Source organism: Megalobrama amblycephala, linkage group LG15, assembly GCF_018812025.1.
Source record: "Megalobrama amblycephala isolate DHTTF-2021 linkage group LG15, ASM1881202v1, whole genome shotgun sequence".
Classification (NCBI taxonomy): Eukaryota; Metazoa; Chordata; class Actinopteri; order Cypriniformes; family Xenocyprididae; genus Megalobrama; species Megalobrama amblycephala.
Window position 1 is genome coordinate 603,384 of NC_063058.1, and position 22,428 is coordinate 625,811.

Sequence of the window (22,428 nt, forward strand, 5' to 3'; positions counted from 1 at the left end):
AATACGCAGCTTTGGAAAGAATGTTCATGCAACATTTTTATTTTTTCTTACTTAATAATGGAATTTATAATAATGCGAATCATAATCATATTTTATAACGTGTAGAAGCTGGAACACAGTGTGTTTTAACTCAGTTGTTTTCAGTGGGAATATATCTTTATTTATACCGTTGTGATCATCTTTCGCTGCATCTTTGTTTCAGGCAGGATAAATTGAAGAGGAGGTTAATTTTCCCCAGCTGGTGTTTCACTCGCCCAACAAACACAACATCAGTGAGCTGGTTTTTGAGACGCTGACTGCAGATCAGCTGATCGACAGGCTCCTCATCCGTCAGGTACAGAAACACCAGAGTCGACTGAGGTAACTGACCAAAGTGATGGTGAAAACACGCCAACTACAACAGCTGACCCGCAATCATTACTCTATCATTACTACAGAGGACACACGGACGCTTTATAGTGCAGCACTGATATAAACATGCCCCTCACTATACAAACTGAGCCATTTTGAACAAATCACATCCTACTAAACAATGACAAAACTAAACTAAATTTTTCATTTAGTGTGAAAACCGATCACTGTCCAATCAAACATGACGCACACTGACACTTGATTCACTTTTGACATTCAAGGCATATCTTCACAAACTTGTAAAACAACTTCTGAGTTGAGAACGAACCTTTAATTATAAAATATCTGAAGAACAAGTCAGATGAGAGTTTAGATGACCGCGTCTCTTCCTGGTTGAAGTGACAGACATTTCAGAGCTGTTGTTTAACATGATGGTTTAGTGGAAGAAACAGACAGATATACAGATACTGAGGTTAGTGTGTTATGATGGGTCACTTCTGAGACTTTAATTCTGATTTATTTAAACCTCGTTATATCATGATCACACTGATGATCAAGCGCGTCTTTGTAAGTGAATCACAGAAAGCTGCACATTCTGATATAATTGACGCATGCCGTGAAATCACGTTTTTCTCTGTTTCACCGTGTTTATTAGTGAGTCTGTGATTCTCAAACTGTATTTCTTATCAGTTTGATGTAATGCTGTCTATATGGTAAACTCTATGAAAGACTTGTTTAAAGAATTGGCAGCAAGTTCACTGTAAGTGAAACACAACAGAGTTATACAAATATATATGACTCCCGAATATTAAAATCACCCATTCCAAAAATAAAAATAAATAAAAAAATAAAAGTGTCCACAAATGCATATCATTGTTTTTTTTTTTTTTTCAGTTTTCAGTTTTCAGTGTAATCTATGAAGTGACGACTGAACACTTTTATATCAACATAATGATGAATTCACACATAATCTGTGCTTTCATGCATGTGCTGAAAACCTCTGAATCTCAGAGACGTTTAACTGAAGTAAAGTAACTCTGAAACATCTGAAACAGACACATAAAGCTTCTTCCTGGAAACGCCTCCAGCTGTAAACAGACTTTCAGCACAAACTGGTTTCATTTGTTTTCCTGAAACGGCTCTGGTTTGACTGGTTCTGATGATGAACATATTTCTGCAGTGGTTACAAAATCAGCAGTTATTAACTATCACAGCGAATCATTTACCTTCCCTCATAAATAAAGTAAATATCAGAAGCAGGAAGAACATATTCATGGATCATTTATACTCATTCTTTTCATTTCACCATGTTTCACTGTGTTAAACTGTAAGCCGGTTAAATGCTGTTGATCTGCAGGGCATCAGTACTCCAGTACAGTCCAGTACATGAGAGTAAAGTGCACTAGTGTACAGCTGCAGTCAGTGCAGTGTCATTATCTTTCACAGACACACGAGAAAGAAAATGCCTCAAATGACTCCAGCTGCACACACAGTGATGGACACCTGCTGGTCAGAACAGTGTAAATGCAACAAAACTCAGGCCCAACAAGCATAAAAACAGCTTTTACAAGCCCGGTGCAAATGTTTTATTGAAGATATAATCATCAGATGCAATTAACTAACCATCTAATACCATTAAATATTACGTTTCTGTGTAATATGCATGCTTTTACCAGTTTCCAGGGCTTGTTTTGTTTGTTCTATGGATGGGTCAGCTAAACAGAGACTTTTAGCTACTATTGTTCCTATTAATTTTAAAATACCTCATTACAACATCTACAAATGTGTAAAACTCATCAGAGATCAGGGAACAGACATTTAATACTCAGGTAATGAACAAAGACACTTGTCTTGAAACTTGACACAATCTCAGTCAATCCGCATGATTCATGGGTTCACAGCGACAGCGCTGAACTATTGAGATTCCTAAACGTTTCCAAACAGTTATGACGTAACAAAGCCTTTGTTTACTGAAATCACATGACTTTGGCAGTTTGAAACATGCTCCGAACCACTCACTTGAAACAAAAGATTCGTAAATGTTTTTTATTTCATATTATTTTACATTTGATTCATTATTTCTAAAAAGCAAAAGAAACTCCTTCAGGATTGTGCATCAGGTTGTCACTCTGTAAACAAACTAACTATTTTCTAAAACTCTTTTCTTTTAAATGTCATATATTGTATATCTATATATTATCTATCCATCTATATATATGTATGTGTGTGTGTATATATATATATATATATATATATATATATATATATATATATATATATATATATATATATAATATACAGCTATGGAAAAAATGAAGAGACCACTTAACATTGATTTCTGAACTTGGAGTGGTCTCTTAATTTTTTATCTAACTGGATTTAACCTTGTGATAAACATGCGAGTTAATAGATGAAACTGTTGTCGCATAACAACAGCATTTCCCAGTTTATCAATCAAACGACGGATCCAGCTTAAACATTAACAGGCCCTTAAATAATATTTTAAACATTAATTAAACGTTTTAAGGTTACCATTGTTTGTAGAGAAGACTTTTTAAATGTGACAGGTTATTGAATTACAGAGCCTATAGATAATGCATTTCATTTAAAAGTAAAATGTCCAGCAGTCAAACACTTGATCACGCAAATATTTCAGTCAGACTTAATATTTTATTGTAAAAGTTATTTAGGGCATCCAAAATAAATACAAAAAAAATGTATTTTTCAACCTCTTTATTTGCATGATCCAAAACCATAGTGATGCCGAGGCTCGTACATCACCGATTCATATTTGGATATTATTATAAGTGTGGTATTATAGCTACTGTTGAACGGGACATCCGTTTACTGCCACTGACTCGTCGTTCCTCACCGTGCCGCTTGTAGACAGTATCGCTGCATTTACATGGACACTAATGTAATCCGTTTGTTTATAATGATTATAATGCTGCATTGCACCATGGGGGTTAGGGTTAGCAGAGTAGCTGGGGATCTGTGTATGATCATAATTCATGCATAGCCTTTATCCCGATTCACTGATCCTGGTGGCAATACAAAGAATATACAAAGATAGTCATGTGCATTTGATCTGATCTGAGATGCATTATGTGAATGCTTGGCTAAAGAGATGCGTCTTTAATCTAGATTTAAACTGGGTGAGCGAGTCTGAGCCCCGAACATTATCAGGAAGGCTATTCCAGAGTTTAGGAGCCAAATGTGAAAACGCTCTCCCTCCTTTAGTGGACTTAGCTATCCTAGGTACAACCAGAAGCCCAGAGTTTTGTGATCTTAAAGAACATGAAGGATTGTAGGGCGATAGAAGATCGGTTAAGTACACAGGAGCTAAACCATTTAGAGCCTTATAGGTCATTAGCAATACTTTATAATCGATACGGAGCTTAATGGGTAACCAGTGTAGAGATGATAAAATTGGTGTTATATGATCATATTTTCTTGGCCTGGTAAGAACTCTAGCAGCTGCATTTTGTACTAATTGTAGCTTGTTTATTGAGGAAGCAGGACAACCAGCTAATAATGCATTACAGTAATCTAGTCGAGACGTCATGAAAGCATGAACTAACTTTTCTGCATCAGAAATAGATAACATATTCCGTATCTTAGCAATGTTTCTGGGGTGGAAGAAGGCTGTTTTTGTAACATATGAAATATGATTTTCAAAGGACAAGTTGCTGTCTAATATAACACCCAGGTCTTTAACTGTCGAGGATGGAGTAACAGTACATCCTTCTAAATGCAGATTGTAGTCTGAGAGATTCTGTGTACAGGTTTTTGGTCCAATAAGTAATACTTCAGTCTTATCTGAATTTAATAGAAGAAAATTACTAGTCATCCAATGTTTTACTTCTTTAACACACTCTGTCAGTTTGGATAATTTAGAGATTTCATCTGGTTGTGTTGAAATATATAACTGAGTATCATCGGCATAGCAGTGGAAACTAATTCCATGTTTTCTTATAATATTGCCGAGTGGCAGCATGTATATTGAAAATAGCAGAGGGCCTAACACCGATCCTTGCGGCACTCCATAGTTTACTATCGTGATCTTAGATTTTTCCCCGTTTATATAAACAAAATTGTGACGGTCTGATAGGTACGACTTAAACCACCGTAATGCCTGTCCCTGAATACCAGTGTAATATTGTAGTCGATCTAAGAGTATTTTATGATCTATAGTGTCGAACGCAGCACTGAGATCAAGTAACACTAGTATTGAGACACAGCCCTGGTCAGAAGCTAGAAGCAAGTCGTTTGTAATTTTAACGAGCGCAGTTTCTGTGCTATGATGAGATCTGAATCCTGACTGAAATTTTTCATAGATAGCGTTTTTTTGCAAGAAGGAGCACAATTGGACCGACACCACTTTTTCTAGTATTTTAGACATAAATGGAAGATTTGAAATGGGTCTGTAATTTGCTAATACGTTTGGATCTAATTGTGGTTTCTTAATGAGAGGCTTAATAACTGCTAGCTTGAACGGTCGTGGGACGTGACCTAGAGATAAAGACGAGTTGATAATATTAAAAAGAGGCTCTTCTGCTACAGGTAACAATTCTTTCAGTAGTTTAGTGGGTATTGGATCTAATAAACATGTTGTTGGTTTAGACGCAGTGATAAGTTTATTTAGCTCTTCCTGTCCTATAGTTGTAAAGCACTGCAACTGTTCTTGAGGGGCGATAATTGAGGCTGAATCATAAAAATCTGTTAAAGGTTGTACATTTACAATTGTATTTCTGATGCTTTCGATTTTCTCAGTAAAGAAATCCATAAAGTCATCACTGCTAAATTGTAATGAAATTTTTTGTTCTGGTGATGTCTGTTTATTTGTTAATCTAGCTACTGTACTAAACAAGAGCCTTGGATTGTTTTATTTTCTATGAGTTTGCGAAGATGCTCGGCTCTGGCTGCTTTTAGAGTCTTTCTATAACGAGACGAGCTTTATTTCCACGCGATTCTGAAGACCTCTAAACGAGTTTGTCTCCATTTGCGTTTCTTTGAGTTTCTTTTTTGATAGCGCGAGTAATACTGTTGTACCAAGGTACAGTATTTTTCTCTCTAACCTTTTTAAATCTCATTGGTGCAACAGTATCTAATGTACTAGTGAATATGGTGCACATGCTGACTTAAAGCGTTGTTTGCAAGATTCGGCATACCAGAACAAATTGTTAGCGCCAATGGACCGCAGTTCTCCAGTGACACCTGGAGAAGCTTTTGTGGTATGTACGATATTCAGCACATTACATCAAGTCCGTTCAATCCACAGGGAAACGGACATGCTGAACGGGCAGTTCAAACAGCGAAGCGCATTCTGGAACAGGATGACCCGTTAGTAGCTCTCATGTGTTTTAGAGCCACCCCTACCTCCTCTAGAGGGGTCAGCTAAACAAAATAATGACTTATATAGTGACGGCCGACTTCAAAACACAATGAATCAGTGTGTCGAATCAGCGGTTTGGAGCGCCAAAGTCATGTGATTTCAGCAGTTTGGTGGTTTGACACACGATCTGAATCATGATTCGACACAAAAGATTCATAACGCTCCGAAGCTTCCTGAAGCAGTGTTTTGAAATCAGCCATCGCTATATAAGTCGTTATTTTGTTTTTTTGGCACACCAAAAATATTCTTGTGGCTTTATAATATTAATATTGAACCACTGTACTCACATGAACTGATTTAAATATGATTTTAGTACATTAATGGATCTTGAGAGAGGAAATGTCCATTGCTGGCTATGCAGGCCTCACTGAGCCATCGGATTTCATCAAAAATATCTTAAAGCCTCCTGTAGTAAATTATTTCATCCCTTAAAACTCATCTTTTATCACCAAAATGACATATTTAAAAAAAAAAATTAAAGTGAAAAAAAATTCTTCATGCCTTAAAATGTAACTCTACACCCTTGCCTCATTTAATATACACGGATCAATGAATATGCAAATTAGCCCCGCCTCCACTCGCTTGCGGCAGCTCGGAGAGTATACTGTTGCTGCAGTGACGAGCATTGTGTCGTTTGTGCTGTGGATATAGGCTACATGAAATAAAAGCACATCCTTGAATGAGCGCGGACTTCCAGCGTATTTTCTTGACCTTATCAGGTAATATCTATGGTTTGATTCATTCCAATCAGAATTTATAATGGACTGAATAGCTTTCTCAGAATTTGCGATTCCACACTAACTGAATATGCACATGAATCATGGTCACATGCTCAGAGCAATATTGTTTTAGCTATGTTTTATAGTATGAAAGTATTTCGAAGGACAAAATCATGAACTTTATTGGCTTTACTTTAAGTCAGCTGTCACTTTATTTTGGCGTGAGCCCCTATGCGCTCGCACACTTGGCACAGCCCTTGCAACGGTTCGGTCATTAATTAATATAAATTAATATAATTAGCTTTTGCTTGACTACATTATCAAACAGCTAATAATGTGTTGCTAATGTTACACACACTGTTCCCGTTCTTCATTTCAGATAGAGTCAGACAGCTGTCTTCTAACAATCAGTATCCTTACAAACGCTTTGAACAACTCTGAACGTCAGTGGAGAAAGGCTTATAGTTCATCATAACATCGTAATAGACTCGATATATTTTGATAAATCTACACAATTTTTCATATTAACAGAAAATATATACCGGGATAACCTGGCTTCTCTCGAGACTTTTCTGCTTCAGAGTGAAAAGTGACATTATTGACATTATTTTCATTTTGGGTGAACTAACCCTGTAACCTTTTGCATCCTTTTCACATTTACCATACTCATGCTGACCTCCACATCTAGCACATCTCTTGTAACATTTGTAGCATCTGAGGGGTTTGGGGATGTACTCTCACGCTGTAATTCATGTATCCCGTTTGAACTGCGCTTTTCTCGAACTGCACAACCACATAGCGTTTTTTTAAAAGCTCCATCTCGTTTAGTTTTTAACCTTGTAGCCTCAACTACTTTGCCTCCCTGAATCTCATTTTGGACATCTTGCATTGACATACTTCATGAAACTCCTGAGATAACTCCTCTCACTCTTGCCATTGCTCCCGGGATACGAGCCTTCATCCTTTCACCTTGAAGTGTGGACATACTTAGAATCGTATCTTGTTGTTGTTTACTGATTGCATGTATCGGTATTCTTTTATTGTTCATAAACCTTGCAAATGTAATTTTTCCAATCTCCTTGGTAAGTTTGATTGGGTGGTAGTGTCCACCATCCTGGTTAAACTCACTTATAACTTTCCATCATTTTCATGTAGTTTCTCTAAATTCTCAGGTTTCTGTTTCTCACTAGACATGATGTTACATTCACAGTACAGTTTATGCAGATCCGCCAAAAAGAAAGTTTTTCTCTCACCCAAAACAGGTCCACCTTCATTTCCCCTCCTTTGTTTCCAAAAAATCTCTTTCACTTTAAAAGTTTTTTGCGACTCAGTGACTTGTTCACGGTTCACTCGTAAAGTTTTGCCGCCATCTAGATGCGCTTTAATGTAACTTTCACTCAGTCCATATTACTCAGTCCAATAGCAAATACAACATATTATTTTAATAAAATATATTTATTGAACATCAATCTATAAATGATCAACAATAGCCATTATATCATTACACACTGTTATATATATATATATATATATAATATATATACGCCTGTATGTTTTTTTTTAGGGGAATACAGATTCCGAAGCGAACAGAATCGAATTTTGCAATAATAATAATGCTATAAATAAAAGGAAGTAATATGAGGCATCAAGTTTGGACATCAGCATGGACATAAGCTAATTTATGTAGGCACAATTCAACATAAACTATGAACAAGTTCAAGATTAATTCAATTCACATAAATAAAACTGGACTGTGAGAATCATTTTATTTTTATACAGTGCAAGACATTTAAATGTAGCGCCGATACTTTTGTCCTTCTTCGCTTTCCGTTCATCTAGCGGTGTTTCATGACGCATGCGCTGTCAGCAGGGGGAACACACATCGGCTGCTTCACCTGCATTGGTGTGACATTCACTTTGACAGTCAGTGCGAGATATAGGCTACATTTAAGTATTGTATCTTTTGATATAGTTTACAAAATAAAACAGTACGCTTTGAAATCATAACAACGCTTCACAATTAAATTTTCAGACCATACAATGCAAATGCAAAAATGAAAATTTGAAACCAGACGTCCTCTTTTCTTGTTTTTCGGTTACATCATCAATGGATATTTGCCATTTTTTCCCCCTTTTTTCAATTTTACTTTTGCTAAATTACGACTTTAGAAACAATCATTTGAATAAATGAAACGAACCGATTTTCTATTTTTCCATTTTCTGTCTTGTAATTTGCGGCGTGGGCTGTAGCATTAGCGCGGGGGTGTGGTCGCAGACTGCTGTCGTCTCACTGATGTAACTGCTTTATTTACACTGACTGCATGTTGAGGAGTAGTTTAAAAGAATGGAGGATGACCTTTTTCACCCAAACTGCTATCAGTTTTAATTATTAATATAATAACTGTGCTAGGGATGGACAGCAGACGGAGGGCAGCTCGAGCAGCAGCGCTTAACGTCATGAAAGATAAAAATACTACCAAGTGAAAATATACAAAAATTTGCTGATTTTACTGTGATGCAAGCTTTATGCGTGCGCTTGAGTGCTATATAAACCTATATTACGTAAACGCTCATTATTATGGTTTATTCTCTCCAGTATTTAAGAAATTAAATTAATTTAAATGTGATTAGTCAACTATTGGCTTAAATGAACTACTAGTCGACTAGAAATGACTTATTTCACATATTTTCGATCCAGCATGTCACAAGGGTTTGAGCTCGCGCTCCGCAACCATGTTCTGACACAGACGCACACAGAGCATCGTACATTATTATAAGCTTAAAATTGTATTTGTGTATGGCTAAACTATTACTCTATATTCTTCAGTTAGATTCAGCTATATTCTTTGCAGGTCATATGATAGAGAGAGCATACTCACATTCAGTAAGCTTATAATGCCTCATTTTATTGTCAGTAAGTGTAAGGGCATTGTTAAAACACTGGCATAAGTGGAAAAATGTAATCATTTTTTCATAAAATGGCAATTTAAATGTATTATTTCTATAAAAAAGACAAAATAAAAGGGCTGAATAAGCTGATCTAGCATGTTAAATGGTGGCATCTTAGTTAATGAATGGTACACCCCCTTAAGCTCACAGAAATGGTTTGACCCAAGTTCTCAGAAGCCAATGACACTGACCCGTTCAATCAGATTTTTAACACGTATTTTACGCGTCGATTTTTCACGCGTATTTAACGCGTGGAAATACACGCATTTAACATGTTGTTGATGTGTTGTTCATGTGTTTTTGGGCCTTTTGGCCTTCCATATTATACTATGCTTCTGGTGCACACTCAAGAATTGCATGCGCAAATGCGCCGGCGCGCGCTGCATAAATACTTTATTATAGCTTATATAAAGCGCAAAAGAAACTAAGAGCAATGACTGTCATTGTTCTGTTGTAAGTTAAGTCATGAAATTACCAAACATGCGATCAAAGCTGCCTCAAAACTGTGCATGCATGTTTTTGTTGACATGGTTTTAAAACTATTGTTATCCAATTTGTTGGCCTTAAAACGTCTTAAAAATGCACATATCTACACCAGGGGCATGCCCCCGTACCCCCCTAACAAACAACATTTTCTGACCTCGGTAACTATGAAACCCTGCGTACGGCCCGGCTTATATTCTGTCTAACGAAATCTGAGGTAAACGTGTATTTCTCCAAATGTGCGCACTTTTGGACTAAAAGTTTGTATGTGTATGCACTGTTATCATCACGCAATTGAATGTAAAGGTTTGTCTCGTTATTCTATTAATAACTACCGATTGATTTTGCATTTCTATCAGAAATTAAGAATTATTGTCATTGTAGTGCTGCAAATATCTAAGCTATCTAATACTTCAAATCTCAAGGTTAAATCAGACAATTTTTTGTAAAAATGTTTCTGTAACAGCTGCCAAAAATAGTATATAGCTCCACTGTAGTTTTTAACAAATTAAAAAAAAAATAATAATAATAATAAAAAAACAACTTTTCAAAATCCCCCCTCTTGTTTTTTCACAAATCGCACCCTGCTGCTATATATATATATATATATATATATAATTTTTTTTTTTTTTTCAAATAGTGCCTTATTTATATTTGGAAAGTGTCTGGTAACAGTAACAGTTCTTCATGTCCATCAGCAGTGAGTCAGTGAAGGACGATGGCATCTGCTGATCAGCATTGTGACACACAAGATGAGATGGAAGAAGACAAGCTGAAACACAAGGAAGGTAATGAAGAAAAGAATATCAGTAATGTTAAAGTTGTCAATTAGGAAATGTCATTAATCTCTGTCTCTGTTGCAGTGAAGAAGAGCAGCAGCGCTCACACTGGAGTCAGGGTTGATCTGAATGCTCAGACGGGAGCAGCTGTAAATGCTCCTGTACTCACTGGAAACACCATCACAGGCTCAGTGACCATCACCATGAACCCTGCAGAACAAGGTACTATCACTGTACAGTACTGTGCAGAAGTCTTAGGCACGTCAGTATTTTCACCCCCCAAAAAAGGTTTTAAGCCAGTTATTTATATATTTTGCTGTAGTGTGTCAATAGGAAATATCTGTTCACATTTCCAAACATTCATTTTGCCATTAATTGTAATAATCCAGTGAGATTTTTGAATACACAATAAGACTGATAACAGCCGGTGCTCCACACGGAGATCTGATCTCACCATCATCGAATCCGTCTGTGATTACATGAAGAAACAGATGAAACTGAGACAAACCAAATCCAGAAGAACTGTGGCCATGTCTCTAAGAGATTTTAAGAAACCTGCCTCCAAAGCTACCTGAAAAATGATGCCCAAGTGTACCTGGACAAGAGCTGTTTTAAATGCAAAGGGTGGTCACACAACATATTGTTTTGATTTAGTATTGATAAATAAAATCTATTTATAACAGTATTTTTTAAAAACATCTGTTTCTTCATGTAATCACAGACGGATTCGATGATGGTGATGAACTAATTGAAAAGTAAACAGATCACAGTTAGATATCACTGCTTTATGTCATGTCAAAATCAAACTTGAAATGGACTGAAAGCATAATGACTGCGGGTTTTTTTAGTGCAATCAGCTTGGTGAAATTAAAAATACAATTCGTGTCTGTGACAGACGGTGTTAATGGAGCATGACTGATGATCCAAAATATCCTAGGTTGACAATTAAAAAGAAAAACCGCAATACACAAATAAAATATATTGTTTAAATTATTATTGCCTTTAGTTATTATTTTGGAATGAATGTAGAAATGCTTAAAACACTTGATGCTTGATGAGATTGACTTGGTTTTGATAAATAGAACGTTACATTGTTAGTGTAAAATTACAAAATAGAATTGTATTTGGTTTCTTTTTTTCTTTTTTGATGTAATGTAAAGTAATGTTCATTTAACAAGGAAGATGTGTCAACTTTAAGAGTAATGCACATTAATTTACATTGATTCATAAAAAAAATGTGCCTCCTCATTTAAGAACACCACTGCACGCCACTGTTGTGAATATTTGTAAATACATATAACAGCTGGAAAATTGACTGTACTGCAGTTCTGTGGGTGTTTTTCCCAGGCAGGGTCATTATAGTCAACTAACAAAAACTAAAATTATTAAATTATTAAAGTTAAAAACTTAAACAAAACGAAAACTAGAAATGTTGCCCTGTCAATGTCATTTCGTTGTGTCATGTTCTTAATTCACTTACCCAGCAACATCACCTAAAATAAAATCTATAACAAATAGCTTAATGTATTCAGTGACATGTTAGATCAAATATAACTAAAGCTTAAATATAATAATTCAGTTTATTGCATTAGAAAATCGAATGCAAGCACATAAGAACAAATAAATAAGTTTAGGCCTATGTAAGTTTGACTGTCGAGCACGTCTGTCGAGCATTTGTTTAGCTGCTTCAAGCCAAGCACGCACTTGCAGTGTTACCATGGCCACTTATATGCATTTTTGGGCTTGTTATTATTATTATTATTATTATTATTATTTTCCATATTAAGATGTGAAGGCCTTAGTTCAGCTGGAATGGCCGGTGTGTCCTTTAAACGGAGAAAAGTCAGCTGTTAATGCGGAGCTTGTGCAACAGAGGTGGCCGGAGGAATGGCCAAGCTTCATTCAGGGAGACGGATTTGTAATGCTTCCTACAATTATGAACATTTACACCTTAATTAAAGCTTCCTTTGGGCAAAATAAAGCTAAAATATTATTATCAGTGTTATCCACACATACATTTATCCAGACGTTAGTCCACATGTGCATTATCCCGACGTTTATCCACACATACATTATCCAGACGTTTATCCACACGTACGTTATCCAGGCGTTTATCCACACGTACGTTATCCAGGCGTTTATCCACACGTACGTTATCCAGATGCAAAAAATATACTTTTTCAACTAACGCAGGCTCCGTGCCAAAATCAAGCTTCCGAATGACCGTCTGACCGATCGAACGTCAAACCGAACGTCTATCCGAACGTCTTGTACTTTGAGTGTCTAACTGAGCGTGTCGATCCACGTGACGACCTGACGTGACGCCAGTGTCTTGAAATTAACTGGTTTTTAACCATGTAAGGTGCCAAGCTGATGTGTAAAGACTATAAATGGACATTATAGGCACTAAATAAAGATATTTTATACCTAAATACTGAATCCTGGACATTACATGCAATACACATCTAAAACAACACAAACATATTTCTTTCCTGAATCCATGTGCTCCTCCATTGTTTTACTTTCAAAAAGCAGACTGTCTATACAGACATTCGATATTCTTAATTTGACCTATATTATCATTCTAACTTGTTTTTATTGTTAATTTTATTGCCTGCTGTAGGCTACAATGTTCTCAGTCCATGCAAGACACTCTAAATGAATACATTGTTAATTATTGTAATTGCCTATAGTATATCATCAGAGTACCTTTTCCCCATGAAATCAACAGAATATTCAGGTGATATCAGGTGAAGCCTCAGGAGAGCCTTTAAAATGTTTTTGAATGAAAGTTTAACATTACAATTCCTTTAGTGGACAGTTGCTCTTACCCTCTTTCCTTCATCTCAGTTGAATGAAATTTGGTAACACAATTCTCTTTAATTATCTGTAAAATTATCTATCTGCACACAATAAAAACTGGGATTGATTTGGTTGATTTAAAGGTATGTACTCCTCAAGAGACTTTTAGAAAATATATTATCTATATAACTTATACTTTACATTCTGTAGAAGTGTGTTGCTGTGTTTTTATTTTATTATCAGACCTGACCTTAAAATACTTACTAGTCTTGTGTAGGTTAGCCTACATCATAAAAGCAATTTCTCAAAAAAATTGAAAATGCTTTGGTACACTCATGCAATTGATTATGTAAGTGTCTGCTGTTTTCTAATTTATCAATTGTCATGTTGATTAAAATATATGATATGGTTCCCTGTTGAATAGTTTTATCCCTCAACACATCTAGGCATTAGTTCCTTGCATGAGTCATTTAAATGCAAAATGGTTGAACTAGTTGCCATAAACTGTCAAGCATATTTTCTATTCTATACTTTTTTTTTCTTCTTTTTTTTTCTTTTTTTGTAAATGTGTCATGAATTGAAGAATTGCAGAGGTGAATTTTGATTTAAATGAAGGGAAATGTAAAGGGCTAGATCAGAACACGATAGACAGTCACTTTTTAAAATGAAATATCAAAAGGGTAAACAACAGACTTTATTTCCACAGCCTTGAGTTTTTGAATGGATCTCTTGAATAAATGATACAATAATACATCAAATACATTTTATCAGACACTTGTCGCCACCTAGTGAAATAACATCATAACATTTTCATGTAACATGTTCCTACACGTGCTTACGTGTTGTTAACGCGTTCCTATGGCGACCGGTCGGAAGTGCGAGTAACCGATCGTCTTCCCGACGTGTTGTTTACGTGTGAAGACACGTTGTAACACGTTTGTGTTTTTCTTACCTTAATTTAACTCATGATTCAATTGTATCCTTGTCCACATTTGATTATTGTGACGGCTGATTTGCAGTGCATTATTAAAGTTAAATAAAGCAGCGGATTATATTATTAACAAACCGGCCATGCTTGTATGGCTAATTTGGAAAAGAACGAGACATTCCACGAACATTTTCTCCATCTCCCATTAAAAGTTTCAGGAACAGACATCTAATTTCGGAATGTTTCAAATTTTGTAGAAATATGCTTTACTAAAAGTAGCGAAATCTGCAACCTGCATACCAATATCTGCTTTTTATAAGCTTCGCCTAAACATAAAAATTAAATAAGCTATTGATATATTGCATAAAATATGCTGACCATTTATATCAGACATATAACCTACAACATCTAGCCTAATTATTTTTTATATATATATATATATATATATATATATATATATATATATATATATATATATATATATATATGCATTAAAAATGATTAATACCTAGACACAGATGAGGAATGCATCAGTTTAGTTTATTGTCTTAGACGGTAAAGCAGTAAACAACAGATCACACAAATGACAAAAAAAACAAACTGAAAAAACTTTTTTAGGGATTAAGGAATTGAATATTTTTATATAATTTGTTACAGAGCAGTGAATTGATCATATTATTTAACTTATAGAAATAGAATAGCTGCAAGATTTCTTAATGCTTATTATCAAATTATTGAACTCTGATTGAACTCTGATAATATGTTGATAACTGTATATAACTACTGTCTTAATTTATTCCATTATTTCTCTTGTGGCTGTACATATAATAGCATTTCGTTTTGTTGAACTCGAATTTTTGAACTCTATTTATAATTACATAAAACAATTATAAATTAATTATAAAATACTGCCCCTGCAACTTTGTTTTTAGTAATACACCAATTCGACTACATAAAAGTAGACATGTCAAGCTTTCTATAGATATATTTCTCATGTCTTTGAGGCAAGCAGACTATACGCTGAGTTTCTGTTCATATGGCCTATAAGACGCGCTCCATTTCACGCGCAAGTGATCGCGCCCGCGCCTCCATGTCATGATTATATTGTCTGCTTTATTTGCTTCTTATTTATTAAATCCAGGCAATTGGTTGATGAAAACATTGATTAAAATTAAGATACGAATGTTTACAAAACGAATTTCACTTTAAAGGTGCCATAGAATCAAAAATTTAATTTACCTCGGCATAGTTGAATAACAAGAGTTCAGTACATGGAAATGACATACAGTGAGTCTCAAACTCCATTGTTTCCTCCTTCTTATATAAATCTCATTTATTTAAAAGACCTCCAAAGAACAGGCGAATCTCAACATGACACTGACTGTTACGTAACAGTCGGGATCATTAATATGTACGCCCCCAATATTTGCATATGCCAGCCCATGTTCACGGCATTAGACAAGGGCAGCCAGTATTAACGTCTGGATCTGTGCACAGCTGAATCATCAGACTAGGTAAGCAAGCAAGAACAACAGCGAAAAATGGCAGATGGAGCAATAATAACTGACATGATCCATGATAACATGATATTTTTAGTGATATTTGTGAATTGTCTTTCTAATTGTTTCGTTAGCATGTTGCTAATGTACTGTTAAATGTGGTTAAAGTTACCATCGTTTCTTACTGTATTCACAGGAGACAAGAGCCGTCGCTATTTCCATTTTTAAACACTTGCAGTCTGTATAATTCATAAACACAACTTTCATTCTTTTATAAATCTCTCCAACAGTGTGTAATGTTAGCTTTAGCCACGGAGCACTATCAAACTCATTCAGAATCAAATGTAAACATCCAAATAAATACTAAACTCACATGATCTGACATGCTGCATGATGAACACTTTGTAAAGATCCATTTTGAGGGTTATATTAGCTGTGTGAACTTTGTTTATGCAATGTTTTATAGAGTTGTGAGCTCGGGGGTGGAGAGCGCAAGCATTTAAAGGGGAAGCAGCCTGAATTGGCGCATTTATAATGATGCCCCAAATAGGCAGTTAAAAAAATTAATAAAAAAAAAAAAAATCTATGGGGTATTTTGAGCTGAAACTTCACAGACACATTCAGGGGACACCTTAGACTTATATTACATCTTGTGAAAAAGTGTTCTAGGGCACCTTTAAATAAAGGCTTTCTACAAAACAAAACTTACTGAAGTGGTCAAAATCATGTCTGACCCACTCCATGTCTCCCGATATATTGAGCATCGTATGATGTATCCCCTTATCTTACTTATGCTGTTAACTTTTCATTATTAAATGGATGAAATAAAAAAAAATAACATTATAATAGACCTATTTAAAATAAGTATAAAAGTATATATAATATACTTTATATAAGTATAAAATAAGTATGAAAGTAAATATGTTTTCTTTAATGGCTACCAACAGTAGCCTACAGTACAGATAAATGTGTTGTGAGCAAGAGCGGATCATGAGTCAAGTCGGATCAAGCAGAATTTATTTTTAGACTTATTTGTTGGCCAGTTGTAGCCTGTGCAATAAATATTAAAAGTTCTAAACCATCTATTATGTTTTATTGTTCCATAGTAATGATAATATTTACAATAATATATTGAATTTGATAGTTGTCTCTCACGTTGCCCCACAGCAACATTAAAATAGTGTAGATTAGTGTACAATGTTTTATAATAATATTTTATTCTATTTAGTGTCCATTTCATTCATTTAACATATTTAATATTAGGGCAAGTTACGCAATAGTTACTTTCCCTGTAATTAGTTAATGAAGTAGGCCTAACTTAGTTACTAACTCAGTTACTATTTGTGAGAAGTAACTACTATAACTAATTATTATTATTATTATTTTAAAGTAACTGGTAAAAAAGGTGTATAAAGCAAGACTATACAATTTAGTTCCTGCAGGGACATGACCAGCAGAGTTTAGTTTAACAGCCCACACTAAAGGCTCTCCTGGAGCACATCACCTGATTGGTATTCTGTAGATTTCCTGGGAAGTATGATAAAGAGGTCTGATGGACTGGATATTGTACAGTAGGCCAGTGGTTCTCAAACCTGTCCTGGGGACCCCTTACCGCTGCACATTTTGTATGTCTCCCTCATCATACACACCCAGTTCAACTCTTGCAGTTTCTACTAGGGATGGGCGATATTATCGTTTGCGATAAATACCGTTGAAAATTCTCCTCATGATAAAAATTTGTCTCCTCGCGATAATTACGATAAGTCTAGTTGTTGACTTATTTCGTGCGCGACCGATTCACTGTTCATGTGTGGAGTTAAAACAAGCATGACGAAAGACGTGAGGCTGAGGAGCAGCTTGTTGTTAAGCGAAGAGTTCCCTTCACAATTTGGAACTGGTTTGGTTATAGAAAATCAGATGTGGAGCAAACTACGGTAATCACTATAAACAAATGTTCAATGAATGAGCCATATGTCATTCACGCCATCATCACCCGGGTTTTGATAGCGCGCGAGTGCAGGTGAGACCTGAACATCTCACGTTGCTATTGTTTAAACTAAACTCATTTAAACCTTGCCAGTTGCCACTTTAAACATTCAACTGTAAGACGCAAAAGAGAACTTGCGCACGCTGTGAGGAGATTTATGTGTACTCATCCGAAGCGCGTACACGGAGAGCTGCGTCAGATATATTTTGTAAACTATCTGAAGACATAGTTGGGATTGTTACTTTTTGATACAGTTAGGGCTGTTACGGTCGGCATGACAATCGCGCGACATATAGAGGTTGCGTTAACTGTTTTTGTTTTTTAGCAATGACGGAAAAAATATGAAGGCCGTCCGTCAGATTACTGAGGCTGATGTAGCTTGTAAATGTAATTCCCGCCCCTGCCCAGTAGGTGGTGAGCGCGCTCCAGTGTGGCAGCAGAGCGCGAGTTCAGTCTCCAGAATAAAATGATGCGTTTGATTACAAGCACACAGTTTAGGTATATTTATGATAATAAAGTTATGATACTTATACTTAAATAATTCAGTTTCTAATCCAGTCTTTAAATGGTTTGTTTTCTTATTTTCTTGCTGATAATGACATCAAGTTTATGGTGTAATATATATATATATATATATATATATATATATATATATATATATATATATATTATCTCATGGTATCTTATCCAATAAATACCTGAAATTATCGTGATAATTTTTTTAGGCCATATCGCCCATCCCTAGTTTCTACTAATTAGCTGATGACTTGAATCAGGTGTGTTAGATGAGGGTGACATGCAAAATGTGCAGTGGTGGGGGGGTCCCCAGGACAGGTGTGAGAACCACTGCAGTAGGCAATAAACTAACAGTTAACATGATTGTACGGATCAAATTAAGACTAGGATGTTTTTACAGTTACATGCTAGTAAAACACACACTTTCGTGTCTGTAATGTCCATTTCTAGTCTTTACACATCAGCTTGGCTCCTTACATGGTTAAAAACCAGTTAATTTCAAGATGCTGGTATCAACCTTGGGTTTTTGATACAAAGAAATCAGACTTATTGTATACCAAATAGAAGAGATGTAATTGATTTGGCATACATGGATAATCAGGATTTACTGTAGGTATCTTTTCTATTGATCAAGAAAAAGCTTTTGATAGAGTTTTCTTTTGATCATTGTTATTTGTTTAATACTCTCAAAGCTTTTGGAATTGGAAATTATTTTTCATCAAGGATAAAACTTTTATACACTTGGGCATCATTTATGTTAAAGGTAGGAGGTGGGCTTAGTCAACCAGTTTTAATAAATAGGGGTGTTAGACAGGGATGCCCTTTATCAGGACAACTTTATTTTTCAGTAATTGAACCCCTACTTTGCCAATTGAGAAAAAAAATTACAAGGTTTTATGGTTAAAGGTTTTGAAAATAGGCCTATTAAAATATCTGCTTATGCAGATGATATCACTGTTTTTTTAAAAAAACAAAAATGATGTTGAAGCATTAAAAGAAAGCTTAAATATTTATGAAAAGGCTCCTCTGCAAGGGTCAACTGGAACAAAAGTGAAGGATTCATTATAGGGAATTGGCAAGAGAAGCCTCCTCCAGTACTCCCAGGTGGAGTTAAATGGGGAAATGAAGGGCTGAAGTTTCTAGGGGTTTATCTAGGGAAGGAAAGATATAAAGAAAATAACTGGAATGGTATAATTGAAAAAGTGTGTGGAAAATTGTCCAGATGGAAGTGGGTGTTACCTAAACAATCATATAGGGGAAGGTTGTCAACAACTTGGTTGCCTCTATGATCTGGCATAAAATTATTGTAATAAATCCACCAAATGATGTTGTTTGTGAAATTCAAAAGAGTTTAATTGATTTTCTTTTGGTCTGGATTACACTGGACAAAGGCTGCTTTGCTTTTTTTGCCAGTCAATGAAGGTGAACATGGACTAATGGATATACAAAATCGGATTATGACCTTCACAATTCAAGCTGTGCAAAGACTGTTGTATTCTGACATGGCTTGTGCTTTACTGCAAAAAGTGGACATTTTTAAATATAATAAACAGTTGTTTTTAATTAAGGCTGACAGATTTGGATTTGAGTGGTACCTCGTCTTTTTATCAGTCAGTCTTAAAAGCATGGAAATCAATTTTTAAAGTGGAGAGAGATGCTTCAGATCCCAGAAACTGGATACGACATTGTTGGGGAATTTTACAGTTAAAGACACAAAAGACCTGATATGATGAATGAAGACCCGGAGTCAAAGTTTAAAATAAGTAATAAATTGAAGAAAATTTTACTGAAGAATAGTTTGCAGTTTCATCAGCAGAAGCCAGCTTCAAGTCTCACAAGGAGTTCGTAGGCCGCTCTGCATACATTCACATTTCCACAACAATTATACTCTAACAGAGTCAACTAACTACGTCATTACTTCAGGTTGAATGATTCTGATTGGCTAAGAAAAAATAGACAAGATTAGAAATCATCCACACGTGGACAGATAGTATGAAGCATATCTCCCTTCGTCACGGTGATGACGAGGGGACCCTGGATTTAGGTACCAGATGTCCTTTTGGGGTCATGATGTGGTGTCTGCTGGTCTCAAGTACAGTGCCAGTTGTCCAGAACAAAGGGACCTGCACAGAACACTTAACGCACATACACAGATACACATGATTCACAGCTTCTTCAAGGCTGAAGTTGATCTGAAGTTGAAACTTTCCCAAAACATACTGATAACATGTTCTTTTCTCTCAGTGAGAGGTACAGAGGAAAATAGATGCTTTAACATTCATTGAAGAAGTCATTCAAATAATTTAACAGAAATATAAATGTTGATTGATAACTTAAAACATATATATTGAAGCGGCAGTGGATTCTAGAATCCATCCCTTCAACATGAAATTCTTTTTAGTAATCCTCTGATATAAGTCAAAGAACTCTGATAGAAAGTCTGAAGAGCTTAAGATCTGTAATGGCAAAAGCACAATGTACTAAAGTATCTGATTTGAGGAATGGCAATGAATGGAAAAGTCTTGAAGAGATGTGTTGTCTGACAGGCATCAAGTATGAAAATAACGACGGCTCTTGTCTCTGTGAATACAGTAATAAACGATGGTAACTTTAACCACATTTAACAGTACATTAGCAACATGCTAACGAAACATTTAGAAAGACAGTTTACAAATATCACTAAAAATATCATGATATCATGGATCATGTCAGTTATTATCGCTCCATCTGCCATTTTTCGCTGTTGTTCTTGCTTGTTTACCTAGTCTGATGATTCAGCTGTGCACAGATCCAGACGTTAATACTGCCTGCCCTTGTGTAATGCCGTGAACATGGGCTGGCATATGCAAATATTGGGGGCGTACATATTAATGATCCCGACTGTTACGTAACAGTCTGTGTTATGTTGAGATTCGCCTGTTCTTCTGAGGTCTTTTAAACAAATGAGATTTATATAAGAAGGAGGAAACAATGGAGTTTGAGACTCACTGTATGTCATTTCCATGTACTGAACTCTTGTTATTCAACTATGCCAAGATAAATTCAATTTTCCATTTGATGGCACCTTTAATTATGGTTCTGTAATTTTTTTTTTTTTTTAATTAATTTTTATATATACATTTTTTTTTCTTTCTGAAAAAGAAAAAAAGAAAAAATGTTGAAATTGTAAAAGAAAGTTGTTAATAAAGGTGTGTAAAAAATCCAAAAAAATCTCTCTCTCTTGCCGCCCTGGCTGAGCTGCCGCCCCAGACAGCTGCCTAGTTCACCTATAGGCACGCGCCGGCCCTGCTAACACCGCAGTCATCAATGAAAATTAAGCGCAGTTTTACTTCAAGCACCGACTTTAGAAAAAACAACCTGTTTAACACAAAATGCTATTATATGTACAGCCACAAGAGAAATAATGGAATAAATTAAGACAGTAGTTATATACCGTTATCAACATATTATCTTGAAATTCATCTCTGTGAGAATATGCTCCATTAATGCAGCATCAGACAGCTCCGTCACTTTTTACCTTCACTTTCTGAAGTGAAGTTGACTGAAGTTGACCGGCATAACATAATGCGTGTCAACATTGCACTGCGCATGTGCCCCAGAGTCTTCTGAATATGTTTAAGAAAGTAGTCGGATTTAAGATTTTTACATGGTCAGTTTTTGCTGTTGGATTGGATTACTAAAGGAACTAGAAGATAAAGTTCATAAAACAAACTGATGTTGGCTTGGGAAAGCCTTGATGGGCAGCCCGAGGCAAAAGAGCCAACGCACAATTGTTCAGTGTACTTGAGCTGGCCCCCACCTAATATAAAGTGAGCATTTTTTGTTCCTTTACATTGAATCTATTATTTTCATATTAGTCAATTATAGTGGCTTACCAGTATAACCTTAATTAACATACCAATAAATAACTGTAATTTATTTTGTTACTATTTCAAGGTTTATTTAAATATTTTGTCATAATAATTACTACTACTACTACTACTACGACTACTACTACTAATAATAATAATAATAAAATCC

At 35.5% G+C, this 22,428-nt stretch overlaps 1 protein-coding gene across 3 annotated transcripts in view; it reads left to right on the top strand.

The window, feature by feature from the left end:
* The window catches only part of LOC125247702 (NACHT, LRR and PYD domains-containing protein 3-like), a 52,266-nt gene that overhangs the window by 2,296 nt on the left and 27,542 nt on the right, over positions 1 to 22,428 (top strand). Inside the window, exons 3-5 of one of the 3 annotated variants that reach the window (XM_048159147.1) lie at positions 203 to 334; positions 10,596 to 10,685; positions 10,761 to 10,898. In XM_048159147.1, the coding sequence (XP_048015104.1) occupies positions 10,616 to 10,685; positions 10,761 to 10,898 (208 nt within the window). In that variant the 5' untranslated portion in view covers positions 203 to 334; positions 10,596 to 10,615. Of the gene's footprint in view, positions 1 to 202; positions 335 to 718; positions 824 to 10,595; positions 10,686 to 10,760; positions 10,899 to 22,428 lie in introns of those variants that run through there. The other 2 variants (XM_048159148.1, XM_048159149.1) reach the window with 2 other exon arrangements.